This window comes from Mesitornis unicolor, unplaced genomic scaffold (genome assembly GCF_000695765.1).
Source record: "Mesitornis unicolor isolate BGI_N332 unplaced genomic scaffold, ASM69576v1 scaffold17452, whole genome shotgun sequence".
Classification (NCBI taxonomy): Eukaryota; Metazoa; Chordata; class Aves; order Mesitornithiformes; family Mesitornithidae; genus Mesitornis; species Mesitornis unicolor.
This window is the reverse complement of record NW_010170060.1, coordinates 1-27,898: the sequence shown is the minus strand read 5'-3', so window position 1 is coordinate 27,898 and position 27,898 is coordinate 1. Positions and strand designations below refer to the sequence as shown.

At 41.3% G+C, this 27,898-nt stretch overlaps 2 protein-coding genes across 3 annotated transcripts; one reads left to right on the top strand and one right to left on the bottom strand.

Moving 5' to 3' along the window:
• The first annotated feature begins 1,493 nt into the window (after positions 1-1,493).
• On the top strand, positions 1,494-25,650 carry CLTC (clathrin, heavy chain (Hc)). Of its 2 annotated transcripts, none has more exons than XM_010179579.1 (32): positions 1,494-1,702; positions 3,833-4,101; positions 4,440-4,601; positions 5,391-5,504; positions 5,901-6,074; positions 7,063-7,260; positions 7,931-8,131; positions 8,711-8,863; positions 9,159-9,281; positions 9,554-9,691; positions 9,816-9,980; positions 10,101-10,281; positions 10,926-11,089; positions 12,791-12,916; positions 13,490-13,632; positions 14,030-14,264; positions 14,679-14,801; positions 14,898-15,043; positions 15,211-15,394; positions 15,728-15,920; positions 16,370-16,527; positions 16,747-16,911; positions 16,999-17,106; positions 17,224-17,391; positions 17,560-17,709; positions 17,983-18,114; positions 18,265-18,375; positions 19,100-19,270; positions 19,555-19,776; positions 20,877-20,897; positions 23,866-23,941; positions 24,243-25,650. In XM_010179579.1, the coding sequence occupies exons 1-32, from the start codon at positions 1,546-1,548 to the stop codon at positions 24,365-24,367; spliced, it is 4,956 nt and encodes a 1,651-aa protein (XP_010177881.1). In that variant the 5' UTR covers positions 1,494-1,545; the 3' UTR covers positions 24,368-25,650. The 2 variants fall into 2 exon arrangements, with proteins under 2 accessions (XP_010177881.1, XP_010177882.1); XM_010179580.1 differs by lacking the exon at positions 20,877-20,897 and adding an exon at positions 2,198-2,201 and having other exon boundaries at positions 1,501-1,710.
• Positions 25,651-26,796: 1,146 nt separating this feature from the next.
• PTRH2 (peptidyl-tRNA hydrolase 2) lies at positions 26,797-27,315 on the bottom strand. Its single transcript, XM_010179578.1, has one exon. It carries the CDS (start codon positions 27,313-27,315, stop codon positions 26,797-26,799), a length of 519 nt encoding a protein of 172 aa, XP_010177880.1.
• Between the last annotated feature and the right edge of the window lie 583 nt (positions 27,316-27,898).

The following is a 27,898-nucleotide window of genomic DNA, read 5'->3' as shown; positions in this document are numbered from 1 at the left end:
AATGAGCCCTTAAAAAGCCTGAGGATGATTTGGGTATTGTTTTGAATTGGACTGAAGAGCTGTCTTGGTGAAGTCCTCTCTTGAAAGAGCAAGGTAACTTCAATGAAGTGGTGTCTTTTAGGACAAAGGCATTAAATGCGGAGTGACCAGAGAACCATACACAAAAGTTGAATCGCCTTCTAGAAATCTCTTCCTTCAACAGAACCAAGGATCTAAAACTGACTTGTTTTTGAGTCGCAACCTTAAACTGTACCAAGATCTCTCCTGATTCATTGGGTGACAGAGATCATCCACTGAAGTGTCTTTTGGGGAGTTTGTTCTGTTATCTTGGTGTCCCATAGCTTAGATGTTACCAGTTCCTCACATGTGCTATCTGAAAGCCAGGGCAAAGGGGAAGTGGAGTAAAACACCCTCTTTATCAGAAACCGCACTAGGCAGGAACAGAGCAGCTGAGGTGCGGTCATCTTGGAGCTCATACAGAGCGTGGCTGATAAGAGCTTAGTGTTTTGTTTCAAATTGGTACAATAACAGTAAAATGGCTTTGAATGTCTGGCCCTTCTTGGGAGACCTTGGGCCTGAAGTTCAAACAGTCTCCCAGAAAGAAAAATATTTGAAACATTAAAAGTGATAATTCCTCTAAAGGTAGAAAACTGATCTTGAGTTCTTAAGGTACCCACAAGCTGGGTATCTGTATGTGGGGTGAAGTGACTGTTCTGCATTTCCACTGCTGAAAATGGAATAAACTGTTTCACTACTGACATCTTGTTGCAAACACAGTGAAATGCCATTAACTAAACTGTTTTGTTGCAAGTTGTACTAGAAACATAAAGGTAGACATTTTAAAGTTTACAGAAGCAGAATGTGGCTCAGCAGAAAAGGTGGTTTATTAATATCTTCTGTGTTTAGTATGGCTGTGGATAAGTAATTTCTGATTTCAGTAGTGTCCATAGCATGTGTTAGCACTGCCTCCTGGGTGGTATGCAGCCCTGTTGCTAGACAGGACTAGACTAATTGCTAGACAGGTAGCTTTTTTTAACTCTACACAGATAAAGATAAAGCTCAGACACCTCACATGTGGTGTTAAGCTTGAAATAGCGATGGCTGCCAAGCTCAATGGACTATGTTAGGGCTCTGGAAGCAAAGCTGGTGGAAGTGAGTACTGAAGCTGCAACTCTAGCACTGCTGCCAGGAGCAGGCAAGTTCAATGTGCCTTAAACCATATGAGGGAATCAAAAGTTAAGCTCTCAAAAGAGTAAATTGTAAGTGGATCTTGAAGACAAGGTACCAAGTGCTTGAATGCTGCGTGGCTTCTTTAGGAAGCCTGCTGTGCTTAATTGAAGATGGGCAAGAATGCCATTTTTGGGTAGTGTGATTGTATTGTCACAACAAGATATATGAAGAAAAGATATGATAGCATCTCTTGCGACTTTCACAAAAACTGTTCGTGGCTATACCAAGGTAGTTACTTAATGCTAAACCGTTTTTCTCTTTCAGCTCCAAAATCTGGGCATCAACCCAGCCAACATTGGGTTCAGCACTCTGACAATGGAGTCCGACAAATTCATCTGCATAAGAGAGAAAGTAGGAGAACAGGCTCAAGTGGTGATCATTGACATGAATGACCCCAGCAACCCTATTCGAAGACCAATTTCAGCTGACAGTGCTATCATGAACCCTGCCAGTAAAGTTATTGCATTAAAAGGTATGGAAGTCCTGATAAAGAAATACTTGAAGTGCATGGAGAGCTTTCTGTAAGACTAGTTTATGACTGATTTAAGTCTCTCAGGCAACTTATGTGGGAGGATTCCTTAACAATTTTCTGCAGCTTAATGGGAGCTTAAGTTTAATGTGTTCTTCAGTTCTTCTGAAGGTAGCTGGACAGTAAGTTTCAGTTAAGGCTTTCTGCTGTTTGTGGATTGCTAGAATGAATTTTTGCCTACAGCTTCTGAACAGAGAGAGCTGGAAGGACAGTTCAGGCTAGAGACTCCAGAAGTATCTTAAAAGTCTGGAATCATCTTAGAGGGAAGTGAGACCTCATCTCCTAAGCATATAAGGTCTGTCAGCTAAGCCTCTCATTACAGAGAGGAAAACCAAGCCTGGGAAGGAGGGGAAATATTCCTGCAGGCCTTAGATTGGCCTTGCCGGAAGAGGCCGGTGCACCAAGTTGTGCATACTTATTATATCTGTTGGTGATAAGGAAAGTAAAACTATGCAGTGAAGACTTGTTTAGTGAATAAAGCACAAGGTCAGCTAACTTGGTATCTCTGGTGATACAGAGAACTGGCATTCCCCTGGAATCTTCAGAAATGTTGATGTCTTTCCCCAGGAGGCCCAAGAAGCTCAAATACTGTCACTCCAGAATGCATATATTGCTAGTGGAAAGGATTATATGTATTCAGTGTTACTTAAGTTTGACTTTAATACTGTGCTACTGTTTTGTCACAACTTTAATGCTTTCTTGTGTGTGCAGATGGTGAGTTATTTCAGTTGTCTGTACTAATTCCTGTCCTGTCTTATGAAAAGAGAAAACAGAATCAAATGGCTTGGATCTATGGTGTACATGGCTGAACAGTGGTGTTAAGCAACTGAAAGCCTAAAATTCAGAGGTTTCTTCATGCCTTCTCAAACAAAGGAATCCTCAAGATTCAGAAAACTAATCCAATCAAGAACACTATCATAGTCTTGATACTAAGCTTTTTATAAACAGGACTGACCTTTTCGACTAAAGTCTAGTTTTTATTCTTAGTATGCCTTGCATAGCATGTACAGTAACTGTTACCTGAATGTCATCTCCCTTGACTCTGAAGCTGCAGCTGCACTAGATACGGAAACAAACTGCTAGACTGTAGCCTGAGTAACACTGTATTAGACTGTCTTCTCCAGACTCTGGAGAAACTCCTGACACTGCATCTTATGCCAATAGCTGAACTAATGATGGCTTCTAACTAAACTAGTACTTGGTGAGTGAAGGCACTTGCCCATATGGCATCGTGACTTTAGTGAGCTGCATTACAGTTGGTAACTGTAACAGGTATTCTGACCAGCACCTAGTTTCACATGATTTTTAATATTCCTCTTTGGCTACACTAGCATGCACTTAAATAGCTGTCTCCTAAAGCTAGTACAAGTTGGTCAGAAACTTCCTTATCTGCAGGAAAAAGTAACTTCTTACATGCCACTGCACTGTTAAACCTCTAGTAGAAGTGACTGCAGGCGGCTCTTCAGGATGTATGTATGCACTGTTCTGTGTAATGCAGATGACTTTTCCTCTTACCTTCTAGAGCTTGTGTTGGTCTCTAGATTTGTTTCCTTGCATAGTTTTAGTCTGTTTTGCAGCCGGTAGCTCTGTGTACCCCATTAGTGCAACCTGAGGGTTTTGGTTAATAAGTCTGAATTACGAAAACCCTCTGCCAGCTTGACTGTTCCGTGTTGTGGTTTTTTTATACTTAAAACAGATGTGGGCACAGTTTTCTAATTGCACTGGCACAGCTCTCCTCACAACTTTTGAGAGATTCGGCATTATTGTAACGTAGTTTTGATGTACGTGAAGTATCATACAGTTTGTTTGTGTAGCTGAAGCTCTTGTCTCCTACCAGGTTGTTTTCCACATCCGTTTGATTGCTCAGTAGTGTCAAGTTGGTCAAATTAGCTCTGGGAGGGTGGTCTGGTTAAAAGTAATAGCTGATCACTGAAGATACTGCCAGTATATAACAGTATCTTCTTAAAGGAACTTTTGAGGGTTTGGTGTCATAGTGCAGCTCTTCTACTTTTAACCAGTGCTTGAAGTAATGAGTGGAAACTGCAGCCTGGCTAACAATGTTTTGTTTTCTAGCTGGAAAAACACTTCAAATATTTAACATTGAAATGAAGAGCAAAATGAAGGCCCATACAATGACAGATGATGTCACCTTCTGGAAGTGGATCTCTCTGAATACTGTTGCCCTTGTAACGGATAATGCTGTCTATCATTGGAGTATGGAGGGGGAGTCGCAGCCCGTGAAAATGTTTGATCGTCATTCTAGTCTTGCTGGCTGCCAGATCATCAACTACCGTACTGATGCTAAACAGAAGTGGCTACTGCTAACTGGCATATCTGCACAGGTACTTTACCACTAGGCAGTGCTGTGGGAGGCCCAGAGCTTGTCTTGTTTCCTCCTTTTTTAGGACCAGGGCTGATCTGTTTGTTTTCTTTACCAAAACATTATTTGGAATATAAATGCTTGTCTTGATCTTCAAGTAACAAACTTAAGCAAAACTGAAAATCTTACAGTAATGGTATAAACACTAGTACAAGGTTAAGAGTTTTAAGTGATGCCTTTGTCGGAGAAAGCATGGCATGGTACTTCAGCTTGATATGACAGCATATGTACCAACACTAACTTAAGTGAAATTACTGGCCAAGTGCTTGTTATTCCTAACTCTTTTTCTGTCTTCTCTAGCAAAATCGTGTTGTGGGAGCAATGCAGCTATATTCTGTAGATAGAAAAGTGTCACAACCAATTGAGGGACATGCAGCTAGCTTTGCACAGTTCAAGATGGAAGGAAATGCTGAAGAATCCACTCTCTTCTGTTTTGCAGTAAGAGGGCAAGCTGGGGGTAAGGTAAGACTTGGTTCTAAACTTGCTGTAATGTTTAATGACTCATTCATACCTGTGTCCAGGAAAACAAGTGTGTTTTAATGCACAAAGTTGCCTTTAGGAAAAAAGTAAAGGACTGATGTAGATCGTGATACTATGTAACTAATGTGAGTGAAAACTGGTGCTACAGAGCTTCACAACAGGGACTACCTGATGGAGCAGGAGTCTGTTTCAATTTATGAAGTGAGGTAGCATGTCATGACCAGCCTAAATAGTTGCTCAAAGCATGTGACTCAGCTTCACAGACTAAGCCTAAGGGAAAAGCTGTTTTAATCTTTCTTTGATGCTTATCCCCCGTATCAGACTTAATTTATTTCCAAATTATGGGATGAAAAATGTTAAACACTAGTGTTACAAGGCTAACCAGTGGTCTGATACTAACAGTGGAATTATGTGAGCTACTTTGTGACAGATCAAACAAAGTAACAGCAAAGCTAGATTTAGAGAAACACCTTCAGAACTGTCTTTGTAGAATGTTCACCAAGTTAAGAGTATAAAGTGACCTAACTAAATCCTTGAACTGCTCCATAGCTGGGGGAAAGAAAGATCATGCTTAACAGTTCCCCTCATCTGTGGTACATGAATACAGTGTGTCACACCTTTAGCCAGTGAAAATATTTAGGAAGAATGACAATTTATCTTTGTATAAGCTTGGTATTAAGGCTCAGCAGCAAAAGAATTGCTGTATCTTCATTGAATCTATTATGTGAATTAAATACAAGAACTAACAGACTAATCTTATCTATTGCACAGTTGCATATCATTGAAGTTGGCACACCACCTACTGGGAATCAGCCGTTTCCAAAGAAAGCAGTGGATGTCTTCTTTCCTCCTGAAGCACAAAATGACTTTCCTGTTGCCATGCAGGTATGAGGGTCACAGTCAAGCCCAAGAACAAGTCTGTAGCTTCTTGTGGTGGATGTGACACTGTAACAGGGCACTGACAGCCAGGTGGTCAATATATAGACCTGAGGCTTGGCATTAAACTGGTGCGATTTCTGCTGCTTCAGTAGTGTTGAAGTAAAGTTGGAGGCTGAAGAAGCATTCAAAGGCAGCTTGTTCTTATTTATGGAACAAATATCCATCTATATTTGTCTTTCAGGCTCTTAAAGCGTAATTCTGCTGCAATAGTACTGAAGTGTATTAAGTAAAAAAATGCAACAGCGCTTCTAGTTGTTCTGAAATGGCATAGCTGTCTACTGATTCTTAGAAGCACTCATTTTATCTAATAACAAATTTTATTAATCTGTTCCTGTTTTGCAGATCAGTGACAAGCACGATGTGGTGTTTCTCATAACAAAATATGGCTATATACACTTGTATGACCTGGAAACGGGCACCTGTATCTACATGAACAGAATCAGTGGAGAAACCATATTTGTTACTGCACAGCATGAAGCAACAGCTGGAATTATTGGAGTAAACAGAAAGGGACAAGTAAGGAAGCTTGGCCTGGAAACCACTTGTTTAGCTAATCCCTCTAGCCCTTAATGATACACTGTAGTGTATCAATGTCTTAAAGTTTCCAGAAATTACAAGATACAACAGAATGGGGGATATGGTAGTATTGGATAGCTGAACAGGAGTGCAGCATGTCCGATTTCTGGTTTCTTCTACAATTCAAGCTCTGATTGCATAATTGTGGGAGACTTATAATGGCAGTTGGTGATCTAAACACTGTATTACTGTTGAGGATGGAACTAGAATATACTTTGCTTTTGGGAGCAGATTATACCCTCTTGCAGAGCACATGCTGATAAAGTCTTAAATTTGTTAACTTGGAACTCTCTGTTCAGAAAATGTCATGTCTGACAGTGTTCTAAAGTCTTAAATTTGTTAACTTGGAACTCTCTGATCAGAAAATGTCATGTCTGACAGTGTTCTGAGCCGCAGAACTATACTATATTTCCATACACCTTTAACCTAACCTCCCTAACGTTCTATGATTCTGTGATTCTGTTCTGAGCCCCAAAGAAAATTTGCTACTGTATTTCCATACACCTTTAACCTAACTAGGTTAAACCAGTCTACTAACATTGTACAGCTATGCCTTTAGACTGAATTGATGTCAAATATTGTTGCCTGTTGAGCATGAGTAATACAGATCAAAAGATTTGTTCCTAGTTCATCCTCCAGGACTGGTTACTTAAGACACCAAGTACAGGTTACAGAAAGATGGTGTTCGTACCTGGATATCTGACCTCTGTTTAAACTGTTAATCATCTGCCTTGATGCAGTAACTGGATGGTAGAGGTTCTTTTTATCAGGAGTTCTGTTTCTTACATAAAGTGGCAAGACTTTGCAGTTATCAAGGATGAAAAGCCTTTCCATGTATGCCATAGCTTTCCTTTTAGAGATTAGGTTAGCCCTTGGGTCCTTTCTTATATTTGAACTAACTGGAAGTTTTCCTTGATAATTTTTTCAGGTGCTCTCAGTATGTGTGGAAGAAGAGAATATTATTCCCTATATCACAAATGTGCTGCAGAATCCTGACCTAGCTTTACGAATGGCTGTCCGCAACAACCTGGCAGGTGCTGAGGAACTCTTTGCCAGAAAATTCAATGCACTGTTTGCACAAGGGAACTATTCGGAGGCAGCAAAAGTGGCAGCTAATGCCCCAAAGGTAACGGACCAATATTCAGAATAGTACTGAATTCTGCTGGCTTAAGCTTCTTGCTTCAGGAAATCTTGCAGATTTTTCTAAGTGGAAAGACTAAATCTTTTCACTGCTCTTGTCCTAATGTAGTACTTCTTAACATACCTGTGAAGAAACTGTGTGCTGAGAGTACTGATTGTACTGGAAAATCTTAAAGCTTGCATGAAGCCCACAGAGGGGGAGAAGAATAAATGATAGCTATGAAGCTTAGTGTTCATGGTATTTATCTTTATTGCTCCAATGATTAAAAAAGTCTCTCTGAAAAGACACCCTCCAGCTGAGGCTGCACCTGGAAACAGGACAAAAAGGACAGATTAGGAGCAAAGATCAGACTAAATTCAGATGAGAGGAACTTGCTTGCAAGGACAAGGAAGGATGTCTTAATTCTTCAAGACAATCCTCTGAACTTAAATCTGCATTGCTATTGAAACAAGTCTAGTAAGCTACTATTGCACATCTGTCAAAACATCTCAAAGGCAATGTCTGAGCTGGTGTTCAGCCATGCTGCTTCTGACTTATTCTGGGCTGGCAAAATATGTTGCTGTAGCAAGCATTTCTGACTTCAGCTTTCTGGAGGAACTCTTGCCAAGCCACAGCAGCAGAACAGGAAACTGAAGTGCATCTCTATTTCTAACAGGGAATCCTGCGTACTCCAGACACCATACGCCGGTTCCAGAGTGTTCCTGCTCAGCCAGGACAGACTTCCCCTTTACTCCAATACTTTGGTATTCTGCTTGACCAAGGGCAGCTGAATAAGTACGAGTCGCTGGAACTCTGCAGACCAGTGCTTCAGCAGGGACGCAAACAGCTCTTGGAAAAATGGTTAAAAGAAGATAAGGTAAATTTGGGGTGATACCTTTAGAGCCCTGGAGGGATTTAACTGCCTGACAGCCTTCCCTCCCCCTGCTCCAAGAAAAACTGGGCAACTCATCAATGCGCTAGGGTGATCAAACAGTTGAGCAACAGGCATTTGCTTTTCCTGTAACTGACCCATATTACTGCAACATGATCAAATACTCCAAGAGCTTCACTCCTTCTACTTAAAATTACAGCAGGGTGAACTTAGTATGGAAAGCTTCTGAGCTGTTGCTGTTCTTTCCCAAATCACTTCAGGCTTCTTTGAATACTGAAGTGCATATACTTAGAGCTCTGGCCACACTCCTGTAATTAGTTAAAGAAACATGCTGATACAATGTATTGCCTGATTCTTTTTACCTCTATAAATGCATTTCTGGTTCCTGTAGAACAGCATAAAGAACAGAGCCCACTGTATCACTGCTGAAAGAGTCAGATAATGCTATCGAGCTTATTTCTTTTTCTAAGAGAAGTCCAAAAAGAAGACAAATGAGGAAGAAGGCAGTAGTGTGTTTCAGCATGGCACTATCAGGATGGACTGACTACTTATATCTTTCAACAGCTGGAGTGCTCGGAGGAGCTGGGAGACCTTGTGAAATCTGTAGATCCTACACTAGCGCTTAGTGTCTATCTGAGAGCCAATGTTCCAAACAAAGTCATCCAGTGTTTTGCTGAAACTGGACAAGTCCAGAAGATTGTTTTGTATGCTAAGAAGGTGAGAGGAAATTCAGTCTGTCTTATATTTAACAATCACTAGTGTATATTCCAAAGTAAGTGGCTAAAAGTAATTTTTGGGGGATCTCGGAGCCTGAGTAGTACCTATTTTGGCCTAAAGTTTTGTTATGAATAATTACCACCAGATATGATACGTGCATCCTTTCATACTTCCCTATGTAGCCTCTTCCAAATGAGGAAATCTTGAGTGGGGTGTGTAAGCTACTGACAGTAGCTTTTACTGAGCTCTGTATTTAACAAGGCGCTTGCTGAATTATTACTTTTTATCTCTTCAGGTTGGATATACTCCAGACTGGATTTTTTTGCTGAGGAATGTAATGAGAATCAGCCCTGATCAAGGACAGCAGTTTGCACAAATGCTTGTTCAAGATGAAGAGCCTCTTGCAGACATAACACAAGTAAATAACTTCATTGCTGTCAAATATTAACTTTAAGGCCTTAAATTGGTAAGAGGAGCCATACTCTTGCCATCAGAGATTTTTAAACTACGAGTTTGGGTCTACCTTACCAGGGCAATGCTGGTTTTTTGCTTGGTTTTAAAAACACTAAGTGGCAGCTTAGTGCAGTGCTAGGATAAACAGTTTAGCTTTGAAAGCTGCGCTTGGTGTCACTTTGTTTAAATATGCTTCCAGTTCCTAATCAGAAGTGTTATTTTTTATTTTTTTTTCAGATTGTGGATGTCTTTATGGAATATAATTTAATTCAGCAATGTACAGCCTTCTTGCTGGATGCACTGAAGAATAATCGTCCCTCCGAGGGTCCACTGCAAACACGTTTGCTTGAGATGAACCTCATGCATGCACCTCAGGTATGCTTCCAGAGTTATTAGATCAGGCTTGTCTGTAGCTGGACCAGCCACTGCCTTGTGGTCCATATCAAATGCTAGTGCTAATGTTTAGGAATTAAATGAAGCTTTTCAATATTCCTTCTAGGTTGCAGATGCTATCCTGGGAAACCAAATGTTTACTCATTATGACCGGGCTCACATAGCTCAGCTGTGTGAGAAAGCTGGCTTGCTGCAGAGAGCACTTGAACACTTCACAGACTTGTATGACATCAAGCGCGCAGTAGTTCACACTCATCTTCTCAATCCTGAGGTATGAGATCAAATATCCTGAATCTGGCAAAAGTCAGGCAGTTAATAATTGCTTTCAACATTTGACATCTGAGTGTAGAGTGTTCTACTTGGGTCTAAAATGGCTTATGTGTCTTTGCAGTGGTTAGTGAATTATTTTGGTTCCTTATCGGTAGAAGATTCTCTGGAGTGTCTGCGTGCTATGTTGTCTGCTAACATTCGTCAGAACCTGCAGATCTGTGTCCAAGTAGCTTCAAAATACCATGAACAACTGTCAACACAGTCACTTATTGAGCTGTTTGAGTCTTTCAAAAGCTTTGAAGGTAAGTTTATGCTCTTGCCTCTAGCAAAATGAGCTAGTGCTCACTTCATCACACATGTGTATGTGACGGACTGTCTACCTGCTGAAATCCAGAAAGCTGTATTGAACTTTGAAGTACCTAGGCCTCAATGTTGTCTCAAAACTTGATTAAGTGACATGGCAGTCACTTGTCTAAAGGAGTCAAGTATTATATGGCATCAGCTTCAAGTGAACTCAAACTGTGCATTGTGACAAGCAGCTTTTGCACTGCATGCTTGTTTTAGTGAAAGATATTGATAGTAGCTTATGGGAATAACAATTTTTGTTTTCTAAACTCTTTCTTGCCTCCTGTTTGGAAGGCACATGTTGAATGTCTTAAAGCTGACCTGTGGCAATTGATGATGATACCTCAGTATTTATCAAAGTTGCATATAACACTTTAGTCTGTGTAATACATGAGGATCAACAGCAGGCTGAACTCAGCTAGGACAATCTCATCTTTGTAAAACAATTAAAGTACTCGAATCTTCTTTTCAGTTTTGTAAACTTCTGCGGTAGTCAGATAAAAATTTTCATGTAATTATAACTTTGAAATCCAGCTTAAAAGCTAATATCGATCCAACTCAGTTGCTTTAGCAGAATAATATGTTGATTGTTTCCCTTCAGGTTTGTTTTATTTCCTGGGCTCTATTGTAAACTTCAGCCAGGATCCAGATGTGCACTTCAAGTATATTCAGGCTGCTTGCAAGACTGGACAAATTAAAGAAGTGGAAAGAATCTGCAGGGAAAGTAACTGCTATGATCCAGAACGTGTTAAAAACTTCCTGAAGGTAATGTTTGGGTAGCACTGGACTATCTTGGCTTGTTTGAGGTTCTGATAAAAGATGGTGTGTGTCACCAGTGAGATGAGTCAGCTCTGTGAAAATAGAGATGAATCTCAACCTTTACAGTTAAGGATCCATTTGTCCTCTTACACCAGAGATATCTAGCACATTACCAGGCTCCCAATAGAGCCTGAAACAGTATCTAAAAAAATGGAGAACCTGTTAGATCAATTCCTTAGTGCTCTTGTTAAGGTTAAACTGACTTGACCTGTTGAACTTTTGATAACAGCACCAGCTCATCTAGAACATGTTACAGATGTCTGCTGTAAAGTAGGAAACGGGAAACTTGAAGGTTGATAATAACCATAATGCCAAATGAGTTCATAACTTAATGCTTATTTACAGTGTAAGTGGCTTCAACTGAGCAACTACAGAAACAACAAATGAACAGTGTAAATTAACTTCATAAATGCTTTCAGGTTTCAAGGTTGATCTATCTCACTTATCTTACTTGTACACACTTTACTGAAACTTCAGCCAGGTGAACTGCAGTTCAGCTCCGCTAGGATATATCTGTCACTGTAAATACATGCTAAATGACTGTTACTGCTAGAGCATTGCTGATGCATTTCTGAAGAGTGGAAAAAAATAGTGTGCTCCAAGCTCAGATTCTGTATCCTGTTGTTAGTGCTGAGCTTATTGACAAATGTAACATTGCTAGAAATATCTGAGAAACAGTGTGGGAGGGGAAAACTTTATCTGGGAACATTTCCTGCCTTCATGTTTGTCAGTTACCTAGCATAGTCTTAGATTTTGCTGATAATATCTGAAGATGGCAAAACTCTTCAAATGAGAATTCTATAAAAATAACCTGGTGTCACTGAGGTGTAAGGTATGTAAATTGATCAAGCCACCTAAGATAAGTTATCAAGCTGTCAAATTCCTGATGAAAGCTATTGTTTTTTGTGCTGTTCCATGTCTGGAATGTGCAGGACATGTACCAGGTAAATCTCCCAGTACAGGCCTCCCTGTGTACAGTTCTTAAGTGTAATTTATATGTAGGATTATATTCTGGGATGTGCATGTTTGAATAAGTGATCTGAAATATGCATCCGGAATACTGTTGGCCACATAGACTGAGCTTCTGTACTGTAACCTTTGTAATCTTATGCTGAAAGTTGGAATGCTTTTAGGTAACTAATCTGATTAGCAATTTAAGTAGTACTGCTACTAGCTTGATTCTTACTGTTCTCTAAATCCACAGTTAGAAAGTATCACCAGACACATGGCACTTGAAGTCAGTTCTGTATATTTTTACATTATGATCGATAACTTAATGAAGTCTTGGTTAAATACTTTGTGAAATCCCAGAGTGCTAATCCTGCACACCAACCACCAGTGGCAACCAAAAGTGCTATCTATAGCTTAGGCTTGTAATAGTTGTACTGTGTTGTAAAACTTCGTAGACTCTGCCATGCAAAGGAACAGGGTTAAACTTCAGAAAGCTTCTTGCTGTAGGCCCTGAAGCGGGTGTGAATACTCCTACTTGCTACATACTGCAAACAATTGGTTGTACAATAAGATGTCATTATTTTGTTGACTGAGTTTTGGCTTTCCAAATTCAGCTGCTTTATCAGTTTAAGTGACTGTATTTGTCTGCTTTAGCCCAAGATCAAAACGAAATCACTGAAGCTCTTCTCTTTCTAGGAAGCTAAGCTCACTGACCAGTTGCCACTCATCATTGTATGTGATCGCTTTGACTTTGTCCACGACTTGGTGCTGTACTTGTATAGAAATAATCTCCAAAAATATATTGAGATTTATGTACAGAAGGTAAGTTACAATTTGACATGTGGTTTTAATGAGTCAAACTGATCAATCTTTCTAATATTATATGCAACTATAGGCATTGTTTGTAAGTGCTCTGCGAACAGCCTTATCGTTGACTGATAAATTTAAGTACTTATCAGTGGTTTCTGGTAATTTAGTGTTTGCCTGAGTCAGACCTCTTATTCTTCAGTCAAGCTGAGAAGTAACTTCCACTAATGTGCCTCTTGAAGGAGAAAGACTTGGTAGAATAACTTTGGAGTTCTTAGGGTAATTTAAACTTCTAGCATTTTAGGAGGGAAGAGAGTTCTCTTTTATACTTCCTGCAAGGACGTATTGGCTTGTTCAGGAGCATTTCCTATGGGGATTGACCATTAGTGAGCCACTGAACTGTGTTCTGAACCCCTGTTGACTGAAGAATTAACTTTCGAGTTTGTGCAGAACGTTAGGAAGCTGGGAGCAAAGACAGGAAGATGAGGTCAATCTTAACAAGCAGCCTTTGTGTGTACTTCTAGGAATAAGTATTGCCTGCCTACACTGTGTGACAACACACTGACTTCTTTAAATGATCCTGTTTAGGTGAATCCAAGCCGTCTGCCTGTTGTTATTGGGGGACTGCTTGATGTGGATTGCTCTGAAGATGTGATAAAGAACCTTATCCTTGTAGTGAGAGGTCAATTTTCGACTGATGAACTTGTTGCAGAGGTTGAGAAAAGAAACAGGTATTAAACTTCTACAAGTCTCTTAAGACTGCCAGACTGGTAATGGTTATACTGCTCGCCTGTCAACGCGTGTCCTCATTACACAACTAAAGCTGGTGTTGAAGCTGCCACTGGGAAGCAAGCGGCAAAAGTCTGCTTTACTTCTTGGCTGATGTGGGCATATCCCTTAATCAGCCTCTGAATAATGAGTCTTTGGAATGTGATGCTCTTCATAGTGTCAAAAAGTTACAGCATTATAATAATGAACCAGAGTGCAGGTGAAAATCAAGTACTATAACTCTGGTTTAGTTATCCACTCTATCCTAGACTGAAGCTGATTTCTATAGCGAAGGAACTGTGCAAGAGCATACTTGCTTTTTCCCTCAACCTCTCTAATGTGAAAACCACTTCCTTCTAGGCTGAAACTGCTTCTACCCTGGCTGGAAGCAAGAATTCATGAGGGTTGTGAGGAGCCTGCAACTCACAATGCACTGGCCAAAATATACATTGATAGCAACAACAACCCAGAAAGATTTCTGCGTGAGAATCCATATTACGATAGTCGCGTTGTTGGCAAGTACTGCGAGAAGAGGGACCCTCATCTGGCCTGCGTCGCATATGAGCGTGGACAGTGTGATTTGGAACTTATTAATGTATGTATGCCAAGGCAGCTGACTTACGGGTTAAGTTCTAACCTAAGTATTGTGGGATAAGTATTCAGGTTTGACTGACAAAAGCATTTCTTTCCTAAGAAGTATTAAGCTAGGAACTGCTCACTTCTAATAGTGTAGGTAGCTATTTAATCTCCCTCTGCAACTTAATGAGACATGGGAGACTCCCCTGAACATCCTAGAATGGGAGGCTAATGGAAATAGCAAAGCCTGAGATTTGCGGAGTTGGCCTACATGATCTTTTGAGGTCCCTTCCAACTCCTAACATTCTGTGATTCTGTGAGATTTCTAGTCTGCATCTCAGGCAGGCTTATTTGATGTTGTAATACAATCGCCTCATCCACTCTAAGCTCAATACATGTGACTTCACTCTGAATTAACTTTGCCTTTCACTAGGTGTGCAATGAGAACTCCCTCTTCAAAAGTCTTTCCCGCTACTTAGTTCGTCGTAAAGACCCTGAACTGTGGGCCAGCGTGCTACTGGAAAGCAACCCTTACAGAAGACCGCTAATTGACCAGGTATAACTGACAAAATGTTAAAAGCCTTTGCTGTCCTAACTTGACTTGCTAGTATCTGACAAAGCTGATTTGTCAATGGCTTCACTTTGCCTACAGGTTGTACAGACTGCACTGTCGGAGACACAGGACCCTGAAGAAGTCTCTGTTACTGTAAAGGCCTTCATGACTGCAGATCTTCCTAATGAGCTTATTGAACTGCTGGAGAAAATAGTTCTTGATAACTCTGTGTTCAGTGAGCACAGGTGTGTAAAGTCAAAACCTAAGTCACAGGAAACTTGAAATTACACCTCGTGCAGGTGTTAAATTGCTGTAATGTGGAACAGCAAATAAACTAATACCCTCTCCAGAAGGGAGGGTGAATTTCTTGATCATTACTTCATATATACTAATATTTTTCTTTCTCTACTAGGAATCTGCAGAACCTTCTCATTCTTACAGCTATTAAGGCTGATCGCACCCGTGTCATGGAATACATCAATCGCCTGGATAACTATGATGCTCCAGACATAGCTAATATAGCTATCAGCAATGAGCTTTTTGAGGAGGCATTTGCTATCTTCAGGAAGTTTGATGTCAACACATCAGCTGTACAGGTATCTTAAAATCTCAGTCTGTAATAACTCCGTATGCATCCTCTCCCAGGGGCTTTGCTGTTAACTTGTGACTTCAGTACTTAACACCAATTAGCAAAGTGACCAAAGCTGCTCAGTGTCTTGTCTTATGAAGAACAAACATTGTATTTTTGAACCCTCTAGTAAGTGAAACTTCATAAGCATAAACTCACCCATGCTGCTTGGGTTGTATAGGGTAGTCCCTATTTTAAAGGCAACTGTGGATCCGTTGAAGAACTAACATAAAACACAGCTCAGTGTTTTGTAAAACTGACCTTTATAGATAGTGGCTGACCATGGTAACCTTTTCTTTAGGTATTAATAGAGCACATTGGAAACCTGGATCGTGCGTATGAATTTGCTGAACGCTGCAATGAGCCTGCTGTGTGGAGTCAGCTGGCTAAAGCACAGCTTCAGAAAGGGATGGTAAAGGAAGCAATTGACTCGTATATTAAAGCAGATGACCCTTCCTCGTACATGGAAGTTGTTCAAGCTGCCAATGCCAGTGGTATGATTAAGTTTTGTTTAAGTCTTTGTTGGTGTTGCTTAGTTCTCTTGTGTGGTCCATTGCTCAAACTGCAGTTCTGCCAAACCTGTATCTTGATGCAAGTAGAGAAATCTGGTCCTTCAAAGACTGCCCTAAATGAGAATGGGAGAGGATAGCATGTTCCATTTGCAGATAATCAGTTGTCCTGTGACTACTTTCTTTAGGTAGCAGGAGGCTTCTGTCAGAGCAGTTGATACTAAGGACATCTTTGCATAAAGTTAAATACCACAGTTTACTTAATTGTAAGATTATTTTGGTGGTCTAATGTAGCACATGTAGCATGAAGGCTAGTTTTGATTGTTGAGGAATAGCTGTAGAAAAAATTGTCACGCTTGGTTGAGCTGGTAGCATAGCTTAAGCATGAATGTCCTCAATGACAGAAAGTAAGCATTCTGAACTCTGTTTTGTAGGAAACTGGGAAGAACTGGTGAAGTATCTCCAGATGGCACGCAAGAAGGCCCGGGAGTCATATGTAGAAACGGAATTAATCTTTGCTCTTGCTAAAACAAATCGTCTGGCAGAGCTAGAGGAGTTTATCAATGGACCCAATAATGCACATATTCAGCAAGTGAGTGAGACTGAGTTTCAGTTTTGCTGAATCACAGCAGCAGGTTCCTTAGGCCTTGCTGACTATAGAGGGGTGTTGGGACTTCTGTCTCTTTGGATCTTTAGACAGATTTTGAACTTTAAATGCATTTCCATTTTGATAGTGGCTTGAAAGCTACACATTTTATGTAAGCCCTTGATTGAAAAGCTGCAAGAATAACTTGGTTTTTCTCTCCTGTAGGTTGGTGATCGCTGTTATGATGAAAAGATGTATGAAGCAGCCAAGCTATTGTATAACAACGTGTCCAACTTTGGCCGTTTAGCCTCGACTCTAGTTCACTTAGGTGAATACCAGGCAGCTGTGGATGGGGCTCGGAAAGCAAACAGTACTCGCACATGGAAAGAGGTAAACTGACCGATAGAATAAACTAAGGGGCTTCAAAGCCTCTTCAGAAGTTTTGGTTATAAGCAACAATACAATTGTCAATTCCAGGTCTGCTTCGCTTGTGTTGATGGAAAAGAGTTCCGCCTGGCCCAGATGTGTGGACTCCACATTGTGGTGCATGCTGATGAGTTGGAAGAGCTAATCAACTATTACCAGGTAATTAAACCAGCTCCTGTTGTACGGTCAAAGTCTTAAATTCTTTCATGACCGCTCTGTCCAAAGCTGGAAACTTAAGTTGGTTCCTAATGTGAAACATCTGTCTTTATCTCTTAGGATCGTGGCTACTTTGAAGAGCTGATCACTATGTTGGAAGCAGCACTTGGACTTGAGCGGGCACACATGGGGATGTTTACAGAGCTAGCAATTCTCTACTCCAAATTCAAGCCACAGAAGATGAGGGAGCACTTAGAGCTGTTCTGGTCCAGAGTCAACATCCCCAAGGTGAACGTCTGAGGCCTTAAATTTAATTTAAAGCACATCTTTTGGGATTGTCTGTGCTCCAGCCTTTGCAATAGTAGCTCACGAGACTATTAGCACTGGAGCCTGAGCACTGATGGACACTGATGGCAATATATGTTAACTAGAATTTCTAATATGCCTTTTGCTTAGGTTCTGAGAGCTGCAGAACAAGCCCATCTCTGGGCTGAGCTGGTGTTCTTGTATGATAAGTATGAAGAATATGATAATGCCATAATCACAATGATGAACCACCCAACAGATGCCTGGAAAGAAGGCCAGTTCAAAGATATCATCACTAAGGTATTACTTTCCTAGTGAAAGAACGTAAATTTTTGCTATGTGCACTTTAGATCTCTTCCTTCACTAGTAACCTGCTTAAAATTCAAAGTTCTTGATATTGCCACGTAATTTCAAAGCGAGTCAACTACAGTAACTAAAGAGATTCCTAAAGACAAGAATGAGTCTTAGATGGGTGGCTCAGTTGTGCTGGATTATTTAAGGTTGTCTGTATTTTACTTGGATTCCTCTACAATCAAGCTTCTGTTCTGAATGTGCATCTTTACTTATCTCTAGGTGGCCAATGTGGAGCTGTATTACAAGGCCATTCAGTTCTATTTGGAGTTCAAGCCTCTGTTGCTCAATGATCTGCTGATGGTGTTATCCCCTCGGCTCGACCACACTCGTGCTGTCACCTTCTTCACAAAGGTAATTTTTCTACTATTCAGGTCAAAGAAAAAGTTGCAACTGGAAAAGCATTTAGCTGTAGTAGCTACTTCACTGCCTCACAGGGAAGATGCTAAAGACCTCTACAGTAAGTTATCTTGACTTAAATTTTATCTGTCCGATTCCTTGAAGGTTAAACAGCTGCCACTGGTTAAGCCGTACTTGCGCTCTGTTCAAAATCACAACAACAAATCAGTGAATGAGTCCCTGAACAACCTCTTCATTATTGAAGAAGACTACCAGGTCAGTCTTGCCTTGAAATAATAATACTACCTGGAACACATCTATCAACTTATATGTTGTATATGCTTCGTAATAGAAGCAGCTATTCCTGGATTTGAAAATTCTGTTCAAGTTGGTTTCTGTGTCAGTATTAACCTAATATTCTGGGTGTGTGTTTAGTGTTTAGAAACACAGGTTTTTCTCTTGCTTTCAAAAGATTTTACCTGCTTGCTGTTAGCTTGCATCCCTTAAGTATGTGTTCTTTGCTACTTCAAACTGAACTAGTGGTGACTAGCCAGGGATTAAGTGGAGAAATGTTAGTGGCTTTGCGGGAGCTTTTTTGGCCATTCCTATTGGGGATAGACTGGCTGCTTCATTGTAAGTGTGACAGATCAGTTACTATTAAAGGCAAGCAGTGGGTGCTAAGGGAAGAACTCACAGAACTCATCGTAGCTCACAGTTATGATGTCCAGCTGTTCTGCTGTTTTGGAGAACAGCTGTCTGGTATTCAGAGTCTCAACCTCAGCAATCACTACTGAAAAGTACTAACTAGAATACCCTAAACTCCATGTGTGTTGCACATCAGCTTCTCAAAAGAAAATAAAATACCTCTGCAGGTGTGGCTAGAATACTTTGTCCTCCTAGAAGTAGGCATGCAGAACTAAAGATGTATGGAAAATGTTTGCATTTTAGCGGATGCGGTTGTACATGTGAGGTGTGAATAACTCTTTTCTATTTAACTCAGGCTCTTAGGACCTCTATAGATGCTTATGACAACTTTGACAACATTTCTCTTGCTCAACGTTTGGAAAAACATGAGTTAATAGAGTTCCGAAGAATTGCTGCGTATCTCTTCAAAGGAAACAATCGCTGGAAACAGAGTGTAGAACTCTGTAAGAAAGACAGACTGTACAAGGTAAGACCACCAGGCAGGTCTGCTTTAGCATACTTGGCTTGTTGGGAAACACTGTCACTTTCTGATAAAGCTGCATTTTTGTGGATGCCACTAGGTGGTGCCTGTGGCTAATCTGGCAAATCTTGCTTCAGAGTGGCAGTAGACAGACAGACAGATTTCTTGGAAAACAGGTTATAGAATCCTCCTCTCTGCTAATGTCAGTGATAGATGGCAGCTTAGTTAAATATCACATACATGTGAGGTACTGCGGCACCTCGGGCTAAACAGACTCTCTCCTGTTGTAGGATGCAATGCAGTATGCTTCAGAATCCAAAGATACTGAATTGGCAGAAGAGTTGCTGCAGTGGTTCTTGCAGGAGAACAAGAGAGAATGCTTTGGTGCTTGTCTCTTTACCTGCTATGATCTCTTGAGGCCGGATGTTGTCTTGGAAACGGCGTGGAGGCACAACATCATGGACTTTGCCATGCCATACTTTATTCAGGTCATGAAGGAATACTTGACCAAGGTAAGAGCAGATGCTTCTCCAACACTGAAAAGCTTGTTAGTCACTGTGGTGTATGCCTTGAGACTGTCTGCTTGCTACTAACATTGATATGGGCTTTGTCAAATGTCTGTCTGTCCACATCCACACTTATTTTTCAGTCCATCTGGGGAGAGACTTCGCCCTCTAAGAGACTGAAACACTTGCAGGCTCCACCCACTCTACCAATTACAGAACCTACATCAGTAGTATTTGCCTGACCACAGGCAGTGTCTTAAAGTAGTTCGAGGATTGAGGTTTTCATATGCTGTTTCAGTCAGGAATCTCAGCTGGGATCAAGCTCTAACGAAATTCTAGACTGTGTACTAAAAAAGCTTTATAGCTACATGTTGAGTTAACTTGGTCTGCTGTGCAAATAACTCTAAAATGTGGCTTTGTACTTATTGGCACTAATTATGACTCAACTTTTGTTTGAAGTGATTTAGGATGACAAAGTTACTTGGTAATTCTGACAGGCTTGAACCAGATCTCAGTTAAATACCAACTGTCACTAGCAAGATTTGCCTACCTGAGACTTTTAGAGAATCTCCTAGTGAAATGGTGTAAATTCCTTAATGATTAAGACTCCTTCTGTGAGAAATAAAAGCTTAACTTAGTGCTTGAGTCAATAAAGACTGGAGTGCCTGTCTAGAAGACTTTCCTGGCTCTTACTTCCTAAGGCAAGACTACTCTCTAGTCCTATAGCAATCTGCTGTCCTTTAAATGCTATATTTTGGGGGAGGTGGGGAGCTAGCTAAGCAATAGCATTGCTTGTCAGATACGATGTACCAAGCTAATGCTAGGCCTCTCTTGAGAGTAGTAGTCTTGGAGTAGGATTCTTAAAGATTAAAATTCCATTATCTGCTAAAGGATTAGGGTATAACTGTAGTGTAGCTAACGAAATCAATGCAATAAGATTTAGCAACAAGCAGAGCTGCCTTTCTAAAGCAGATACTTCTGGTGTATCTTTGTTTTTACTTGCCTGTACCTTAATTATTTCTTCCCTGACGCTTTTATTTCTACCTTTTATATGCTAAATATGGAATTTGATTTTTCTAAGCTGCACCTTCTGAATTCCTTTGCAGGTTGATGCAATAAAGGAAAAGGTGAAAGTTGATTCTTGTTTTCCATCTTTAAGTCTGGAGGACTAAGTCTAAGGATTCTGCATGAGTTTTTTTCTTTCCTACGTTTACTACACTGCTGCTACTGCTTTTCCCCCAAACAAAATATCACTAAAGCATATGCAAATTGTTTAACTCTACAAGTAGCTAGTGCTGTAGGACAAAAGTAGATTCATTTGCTACTAATAAGCTAATAGATCTTCAGGAAGGGCATACAGATGATCAGTTGGATCACAGTCAACTTGATATCGAAAGGATACACAAGTGCTACTATGTGACAGCCAATCTGACCAGTAGAAACTCCTAGAGTAAGAAATAATTGAGTCTTGGACCACTGGCTCTGAACCATAAATCACCATGGCATTTGCTATTTAAGGACTGTGATCCAGTTTCTGATCTCTTGACCAGTACTAATGTGTGCTGACAGTAGGCAGAGTAGATACTAGCTGCTTCAGAAGAGACTCTTCCTCATTCAGGTGTCCAGTTCTTATGGTGCTCGTCTAATCCATGTGGTGCTCTAGTTCACATAGCAACTTAAAACTTCAGCTATTAGACAAAGTCTGTGGTTCTTTTCCCTGTAGTAAATTTCTTGTACTTGTGCAAAAAAGACTGCCTTCCAAGCTCCTCAGCTTCATTAAACTTCTCTTGCTACCTCATTTTAAAAAAAAAAAAAAAAGAAAAAAGATATTGCTTATTGCTCTTCTGAGGCTACTCTGAGGCTTGCCTTCTGCTTTGCAATTTTGCCCTTCCAGAGGGCAATCTCTAAGGTTTCTGTCCATCTGCTTCTGTACAACACCACTCCGATTCTCCTTAGACCAGAGGTCAGCCCTAGCGTGAGTTTTCCATTAATGTGGTTGAGCAAAGGGCGAACAAATTGATAAATGGCTTGAAGATGGACTAAATGCAAACTGCTTCTTGGTGACAAGATGTCTGTAATTACACCACTGGAACTCAAGGCTAACCTGGCTAAAACACGTAGTGTAAGGTCCTTCAGCAGCTAGTAAGTGAGGCAGTAAGAAAGCGTGTGTGTGAAAAAAGGTAATTGAACTGCGGTGTTTGCATAAACTACGCATGTGTAGCAGTCATTGCAATTACATCCCACTATTCCTTAAGCTACAAGGCATTGCTGTGGGCTGCGTGTGGTTTTTTGGGGGGAGCCTGTATGGCAGTCATCTTCAGACCTCACTCTTGCTTCAGTACTTTTGCCTATTTTTCATGCACACATAACACAATAACATCGAATGCATGTTACTTTTCCTCTGCAGCTTATTGCAGTCCCTGTGGAAAAGCCTTTAAAACAATCTTGCTACAAGTGTGTAGGGTACAGAACCTGGTGATGCTCAAGCAAGTGGTGTAAGAACCATCCTGCAGGCTGGTTTCAGACTTGTGCTTGTTATTGTAAATATTTGTTTAGCTCTGAAGGGAGGCATCAAAACTGGGTCAAAAATGCATTGAATGTCCTGGGCTGGAGGCTTTCCAGGTGCGTGTAAGCCGAATGCCTCTGCCTAGTAGCAAACTCTGCACATTCTTCTTGGGTTTGCATCTCTAGACTTGTGCTTCTGTGTTCAGTGTGTTGCTATTTGAGTTAAAACCAGTGCAGTTCTCAGCACGGTGCCTGGAAATAAATCTTGAAGCACTGGCCTATGCTCCTGTGTGCTGTGACAGCAGCAAGCCAGATACTGGTGTGAGGCAACAAAAAGGCTTGCCGTGAAAGTCCCGTCTATGAATGAACTCATAAAGCTCGGGACTTACGCCACTGCCTGGATTCATGCCTCTAGCTGAGGTTACAAATTAACAGCTTTATGGAACGCGTGTTGTAATTCACAACTAAATGGAAGAAAGCCATTAGAGCTGCCTGCAAATATTTGCTAATGTAGCACAGTTAAGCTGAAAACTGTTCAACTCCTGGATGTTGGTGTAGCTGAATAAGCAACGCTGACCCTGTGTAAGGACAGGAAACCTGTCTTCAAACTCCTTTATTAAGGACATCAATGAAATGAAAGACTAATCTGGTTTGTGAGTTGTCTTACTGTCTTAAAAAGTAATTGGCATGATTGTCTCTGACTTTATTCTAAATCTTATCTCCCAGGTAAAACATCAATACCTAATTTTTGTGGTTTTAGTTTCAGGGCCTGCCTTAGACTATAGTAACACTGAGTTGTCTTGGATCGGTCTTAATAACAAGCAATATTTCACTACAGAATAAGTTTATTCTCTTGCCTTTCTGTAGGGGTGGGCTAACAGCACAATTGCACTTGCTGTGCAGCTGAGTGAAGCTGGCTAGTTTTGTCTTGTTACTGTGTGTGAAGCTTGAACAAGTTGAGTATTTGTGGGTTTAGGCTGACTGCCACACAGTTCTAGAGTGGAAAAAAGCAAGTCTTATACACATGCATTCTCTGCATTTGAACTTAAATTGCATGAGTGAATGGGTTTGGAAAGTGAAATCTTGAGGCTCAAGTGACATGTCGGATGCTATTGCAGTCTGCCGTATACAAATGCCAACTTCAGATTACTTTGCCTTAATGTTCTATTCAGGGAAACGTCTCCACGTCTGGGCATCATCTTAGCAATTGCTCCAACACCAAAAGTCTCCAGCTGACATTGTGCTAAAATCTGAGTTTGTGCCCTAAGGCTGTTGGTTTGAAGCAGTTGGAGCAAGTGAGTGAGTTACTGATGTCAAAGTAGCTCTTACCTAGTATGGCACCTTTCTTACAAAGCTTCAGCCTGGAGCGAGCTTTCAGAGTTCCACAAATCCCTCCATTAGGAGTTTTTTCAGGAAACAGACAATCTTGACTGCACCAGTACCAACATTGCTACTTGAATTGATCTTAACTTGTAAATGGTCTCCTTTTCTTGATGGGTGTTAACATACCACTAAGGCTTTTCCACTTCTCTGCCATGAAATAAGTTCTTCTTCTTGAGGAGTTTTTTTAATTGTTGGTCTCAATTCCAGGTGGATAAACTGGATGCATCAGAATCGTTGAGAAAGGAAGAGGAGCAAGCTACAGAAACACAACCTATTGTTTATGGTAATGTTTTAGTTCATGTGTTTTCAGTAGCACGTTTTGCTTTTAAATCAATGCTTTTCTAGTCACTGTTTTTTCCCAAGGATGCCCTTGGAAATGGGAACGTTGAGGCGATGTGTTCCAAAATACTTAAAGTACCACTTTAATGCTGCTAATATTGGATATGGACTGCAGGGTTTAAGATTGTCCTAGCTCATGTTAGGGAGTTACTGTAAAACAGAAATGTCTTCAGGGAAGCTGCGGGAATTCTGCTGACTGAACTCTCAGCACCCAGGAATAAAGCTGGAACTGTTCTGTCTTCCAGGTCAGCCACAGCTAATGTTGACAGCAGGACCCAGTGTCGCCGTTCCTCCACAAGCACCTTTTGGCTATGGCTACACTGCACCCCCGTACGGGCAACCACAGCCTGGCTTTGGGTACAGCATGTAAGATGCAGCACAAGCCAGTTTGGAGCTAGCTTATTTTCTTACTGAAACTCCACCGTCCCTCCCCGCTTTAACTCATAACAGGGAAAAGCAAGAGTTCTGCCTCGTGTTCTTGTAACCTTTATTTCATGAAGGACTGTTTTTTCTAGCGCAAACTATTTGAATCACTTATGTTAAATCTTTTTCACATTCCATGTCATTTAGACTTTACTTTAAAAGGGGAATAGTTCCAACGACCTTGTTCAAGTGGGCTTTTGCAGGATTGCTTATTACCATTAAGTCTATTGTGAAGATTCTGATTTGCACTCTATAGTGTTAAACTCTAATATTGAATCTTAAGTTCCTTGTATGTGAGCAGCTTACAGTATGTACTGTCTATTCTAAATGCATTTAAGTCTCACTGTATATTCGGAGAAAGCTAAAGCAAAGATACTTGTATTTGACCTTGCAAGACTGCTGACAAGAGACAACACTAATCAGCATATCCCACCCTGGTTGGATTGCATAGCTCTAAAAGAATTTAAAATGCGTACAGACAACCTTGCCTGACTTAAAATGAGTAAAAGTTTTTTTTTTCCTTTAACCTATGCAGGTTTTTCCAATTACGCATATAGAAAATGCTAGTGTCTTTTTGCTCACTCCATGTGTAACAGATGACCTTATGTTGTGCTGTATCCTGTGCTTTTGTGGGACATTCCATTCAGGAACAGAGCACCATGATTCCAATCTGTGTATTTACTAACCCTGCCCTGAGGTTTGTGTATGTTGGATATTGTGGTGTTTTAGATCACTGTTTTGAGTGTACAGAAGAGAGAATTCAAGCATATTGCTGTTCAGTTTTGTTTGTGCAATTTGAAATTACTCAATTTAAAAATAAACTACTGGACTGTGGACATGCTGCATAGTGGTAGCTTCACTTTACTGTCTTCAAAAAGGACCTTTGAACCCGAACCAAGTATTACAGTGCTAGTGGTATGGGGCATGCAGGTGCGTACGTTCAAGGGTATGAGGGGCCATTAGGAGAGCAGCAATGGAGACCAGTAGTGGTGTCTTGCACCAAAGGGGCAATACAAGAAAATATGTAATGCTTTTTCTAGAGAGATTTATGTCAGAGAGAAGAAAATAGCACTTTTCAATAGTTGGCTGCATTGTGGTCAACTACAGCATAATTGAGCAGATGATACGTTAGGATTGTAGTAGGGTGTGTCAGTTAAATTGAGATCATGTTCTAGGTATGTAAGTTGCCTTAAATGTATTTAGCTTCAAATAAAGTTGACCTAAATGTTTCTCTATGAATACTGTCATATTTGAGTGTAACTAGTATTACAGCACTAGCCATATTGGTGAGAGCTGTAGAAGCTTCTGTGTCTTGCCCAGGAGCTGTCCTCAGGGTCAGGTTCTTCCAGCTCTTAAGGCTGAATCCACTCCCTCCTGTGACCCTGCAGTTGCATGGTGGGATCCCAGCAGCTGAGCAGCACTGCACTTTCATCTGTAATGGTGGGTGTTGGCATCTGGGGGGGCTTAGCCTGCCACAGGTGGCTGTAGGCCTTTGAGAGTGGGTCGGAGCAGAAGGCTGCAGTGGGTAGCGTCATTCTTTGGGAAGTACCATGCCCAGGTAAGAGGTGCAGTATAAAACCTTCTCTGTTCTGTTTGTTACACTCTGATATTCCCCCTGGGTCTGTAAATTTGACCGATGAGAGACAAATCCTTCTGCTCTCTTCCAGCGTATTTCATAGATACTCAACTGGAAGACTTGGCTAAGAGGCTGTAAAAGAAATGTACCCAACAAAATTCTCACAAAACGGCTTTGTTTATAAAACTGCCTCAGAAAGTCCACTTAATTAGAAGTGCAGGGAACTTGCCTTTTAGTGTTGGAGCTGCAAGAGTAGAAGTTACATGAGCCACAATAAGCATGCTCTGCACTCTGGTAACATCTGTAACAGTGCTTTCTTAAGACCAAGAGGACCTGCTAATCCCAAGTAAAATGGGATTTAAGTTAGTCCCTGTATGACAAGCTGTTTACACCTTGATAAACTGAGTGTGCTGACCTGCTTGCAGCTTCCTGTGAGTGTGGCAGCTGCTTAGGCTCCTCCAGAAAGGACCCTCCAGCTGCTCCCCACAGCTCTTGACTGGCTCTTAAGGTCTGGGCTGCCAAGCTTGTTTAGCTTGATTGGTCTCACAGCAGTTGCAAGCTCTTGCATCATTTATTCCAGTAGTAAAATTCTGCCAGCAAGGAAAGTATCCTGGCCTTCTCTTTCCCACGTTAGAATGGAATACAGAAACTAAAGAAAGTCATCATTTGCTAATTTAATTCTTACAAAAACTGGTTTTTTTATTTATATTGAGCAAACATTGGGGAAAAATCCAAGACTTGCACTTTATCCCTTCATTACTGATACACATGAATGCATTCAGATGTTTTTAGCTTACAGCTTAGAAAAGTTTTAGGTGACCAGAAACTTTATCTACTACATCGGCTGGTCCTGGTCCAATACCAAGGACTGTCCGGGAGCCTGGAGCAATCTGAGTGCGACCTGCATCTTGTATTAGGCTCACAGTCAGTCCGAGGTGCTTGGCATCAGCCAGGAGCTGAATCAGAGTCTCCTCATCAGGAGCTTTGAGGACCACCTTAGGTTGCCCGCAGTACTCCCACTGCTGCAGGAGCTCAGGATTTCTTCTCTGAACTTGCTTGTAGGCAGAAACAGCAGCATGGGAACACTGTGCTGCTACTTTACCCTTTCCCATCTTCAAATCATTGCGGACAATCAGCACCATCTTGAACTCCCCGGACTCTCCCATGATGTCTGCTTCGCTCCCCATGCTGTTTGCAGATGCAATCATCCCGGTTTTGGGCTGCTTGAAAAGTCTCCCGCGAATGCCCCAGCCCAGGCACACTCCACATGCAACTCCAGCGATGATGCTGAGGAACCCGGGTTTAGAGAGAGAATCCATGACTAAATTTGGAGATTAGCTACGAAAGGAGGAGGGGAGAAAAAAAACCAGAATTTACTTGAGTGTTTTCCAGCCCGTGAGAGGGCACCTGCGGATTTGGAGACAAGATTTGTTAAAAAAAAATTATCTTGTCTTCATGCATTGGGAAAGGATGCTCAGAGCCACCTTCCTCAGCACTTCACCCCCCGCTTTCTCAGCGACAGTAAACACGCCACTGATGGCGTCAGGTGCACAACCTACCGCGGACGGGAAGCAAAACTACACGAAAAACCGCAAATTCTGTGAACGTTACACCTAAAAACGGTGAGAGAAACTGTAAAATAGTGGGGTTTCGTAAAGTTAATACCAAAAATCCGCTTTAGGGCTGCCGCCCAGGCGGGAGCGAGGGAAGGAGCTGAGCCGCCTCCCGCTCCCCCGAGGGCTGTGGCAGCTCAGGCAGCCCCGGCACTGCCAGGCCCCGCGCACCGGCGCTGGCAATCCGCAGGGGCAGCGGCCGTAATGGGAAGGCCGATACCGGGTACGTTTGAACCTGAAGGAAGAAGGAGGCAAAAAACCCCTCTCCGTTACCTGCCGCACGCCCACC

What these genes read in the sequence shown, in the direction of transcription:
- PTRH2 (XM_010179578.1), bottom strand. Translation starts at nt 27,315, where the DNA reads ATGGATTCTCTCTCTAAACCCGGGTTCCTCAGCATCATCGCTGGAGTT.
- CLTC (XM_010179579.1), top strand. Translation starts at nt 1,546, where the DNA reads ATGGAGTCCGACAAATTCATCTGCATAAGAGAGAAAGTAGGAGAACAG. An exon ending in TTGTTTTGTATGCTAAGAAG is followed by an intron (nt 8,864 to 9,158) that starts GTGAGAGGAAAT and finishes TTATCTCTTCAG; the next exon opens with GTTGGATATACTCCAGACTG. An exon ending in GTGTTAAAAACTTCCTGAAG is followed by an intron (nt 11,090 to 12,790) that starts GTAATGTTTGGG and finishes TTCTCTTTCTAG; the next exon opens with GAAGCTAAGCTCACTGACCA.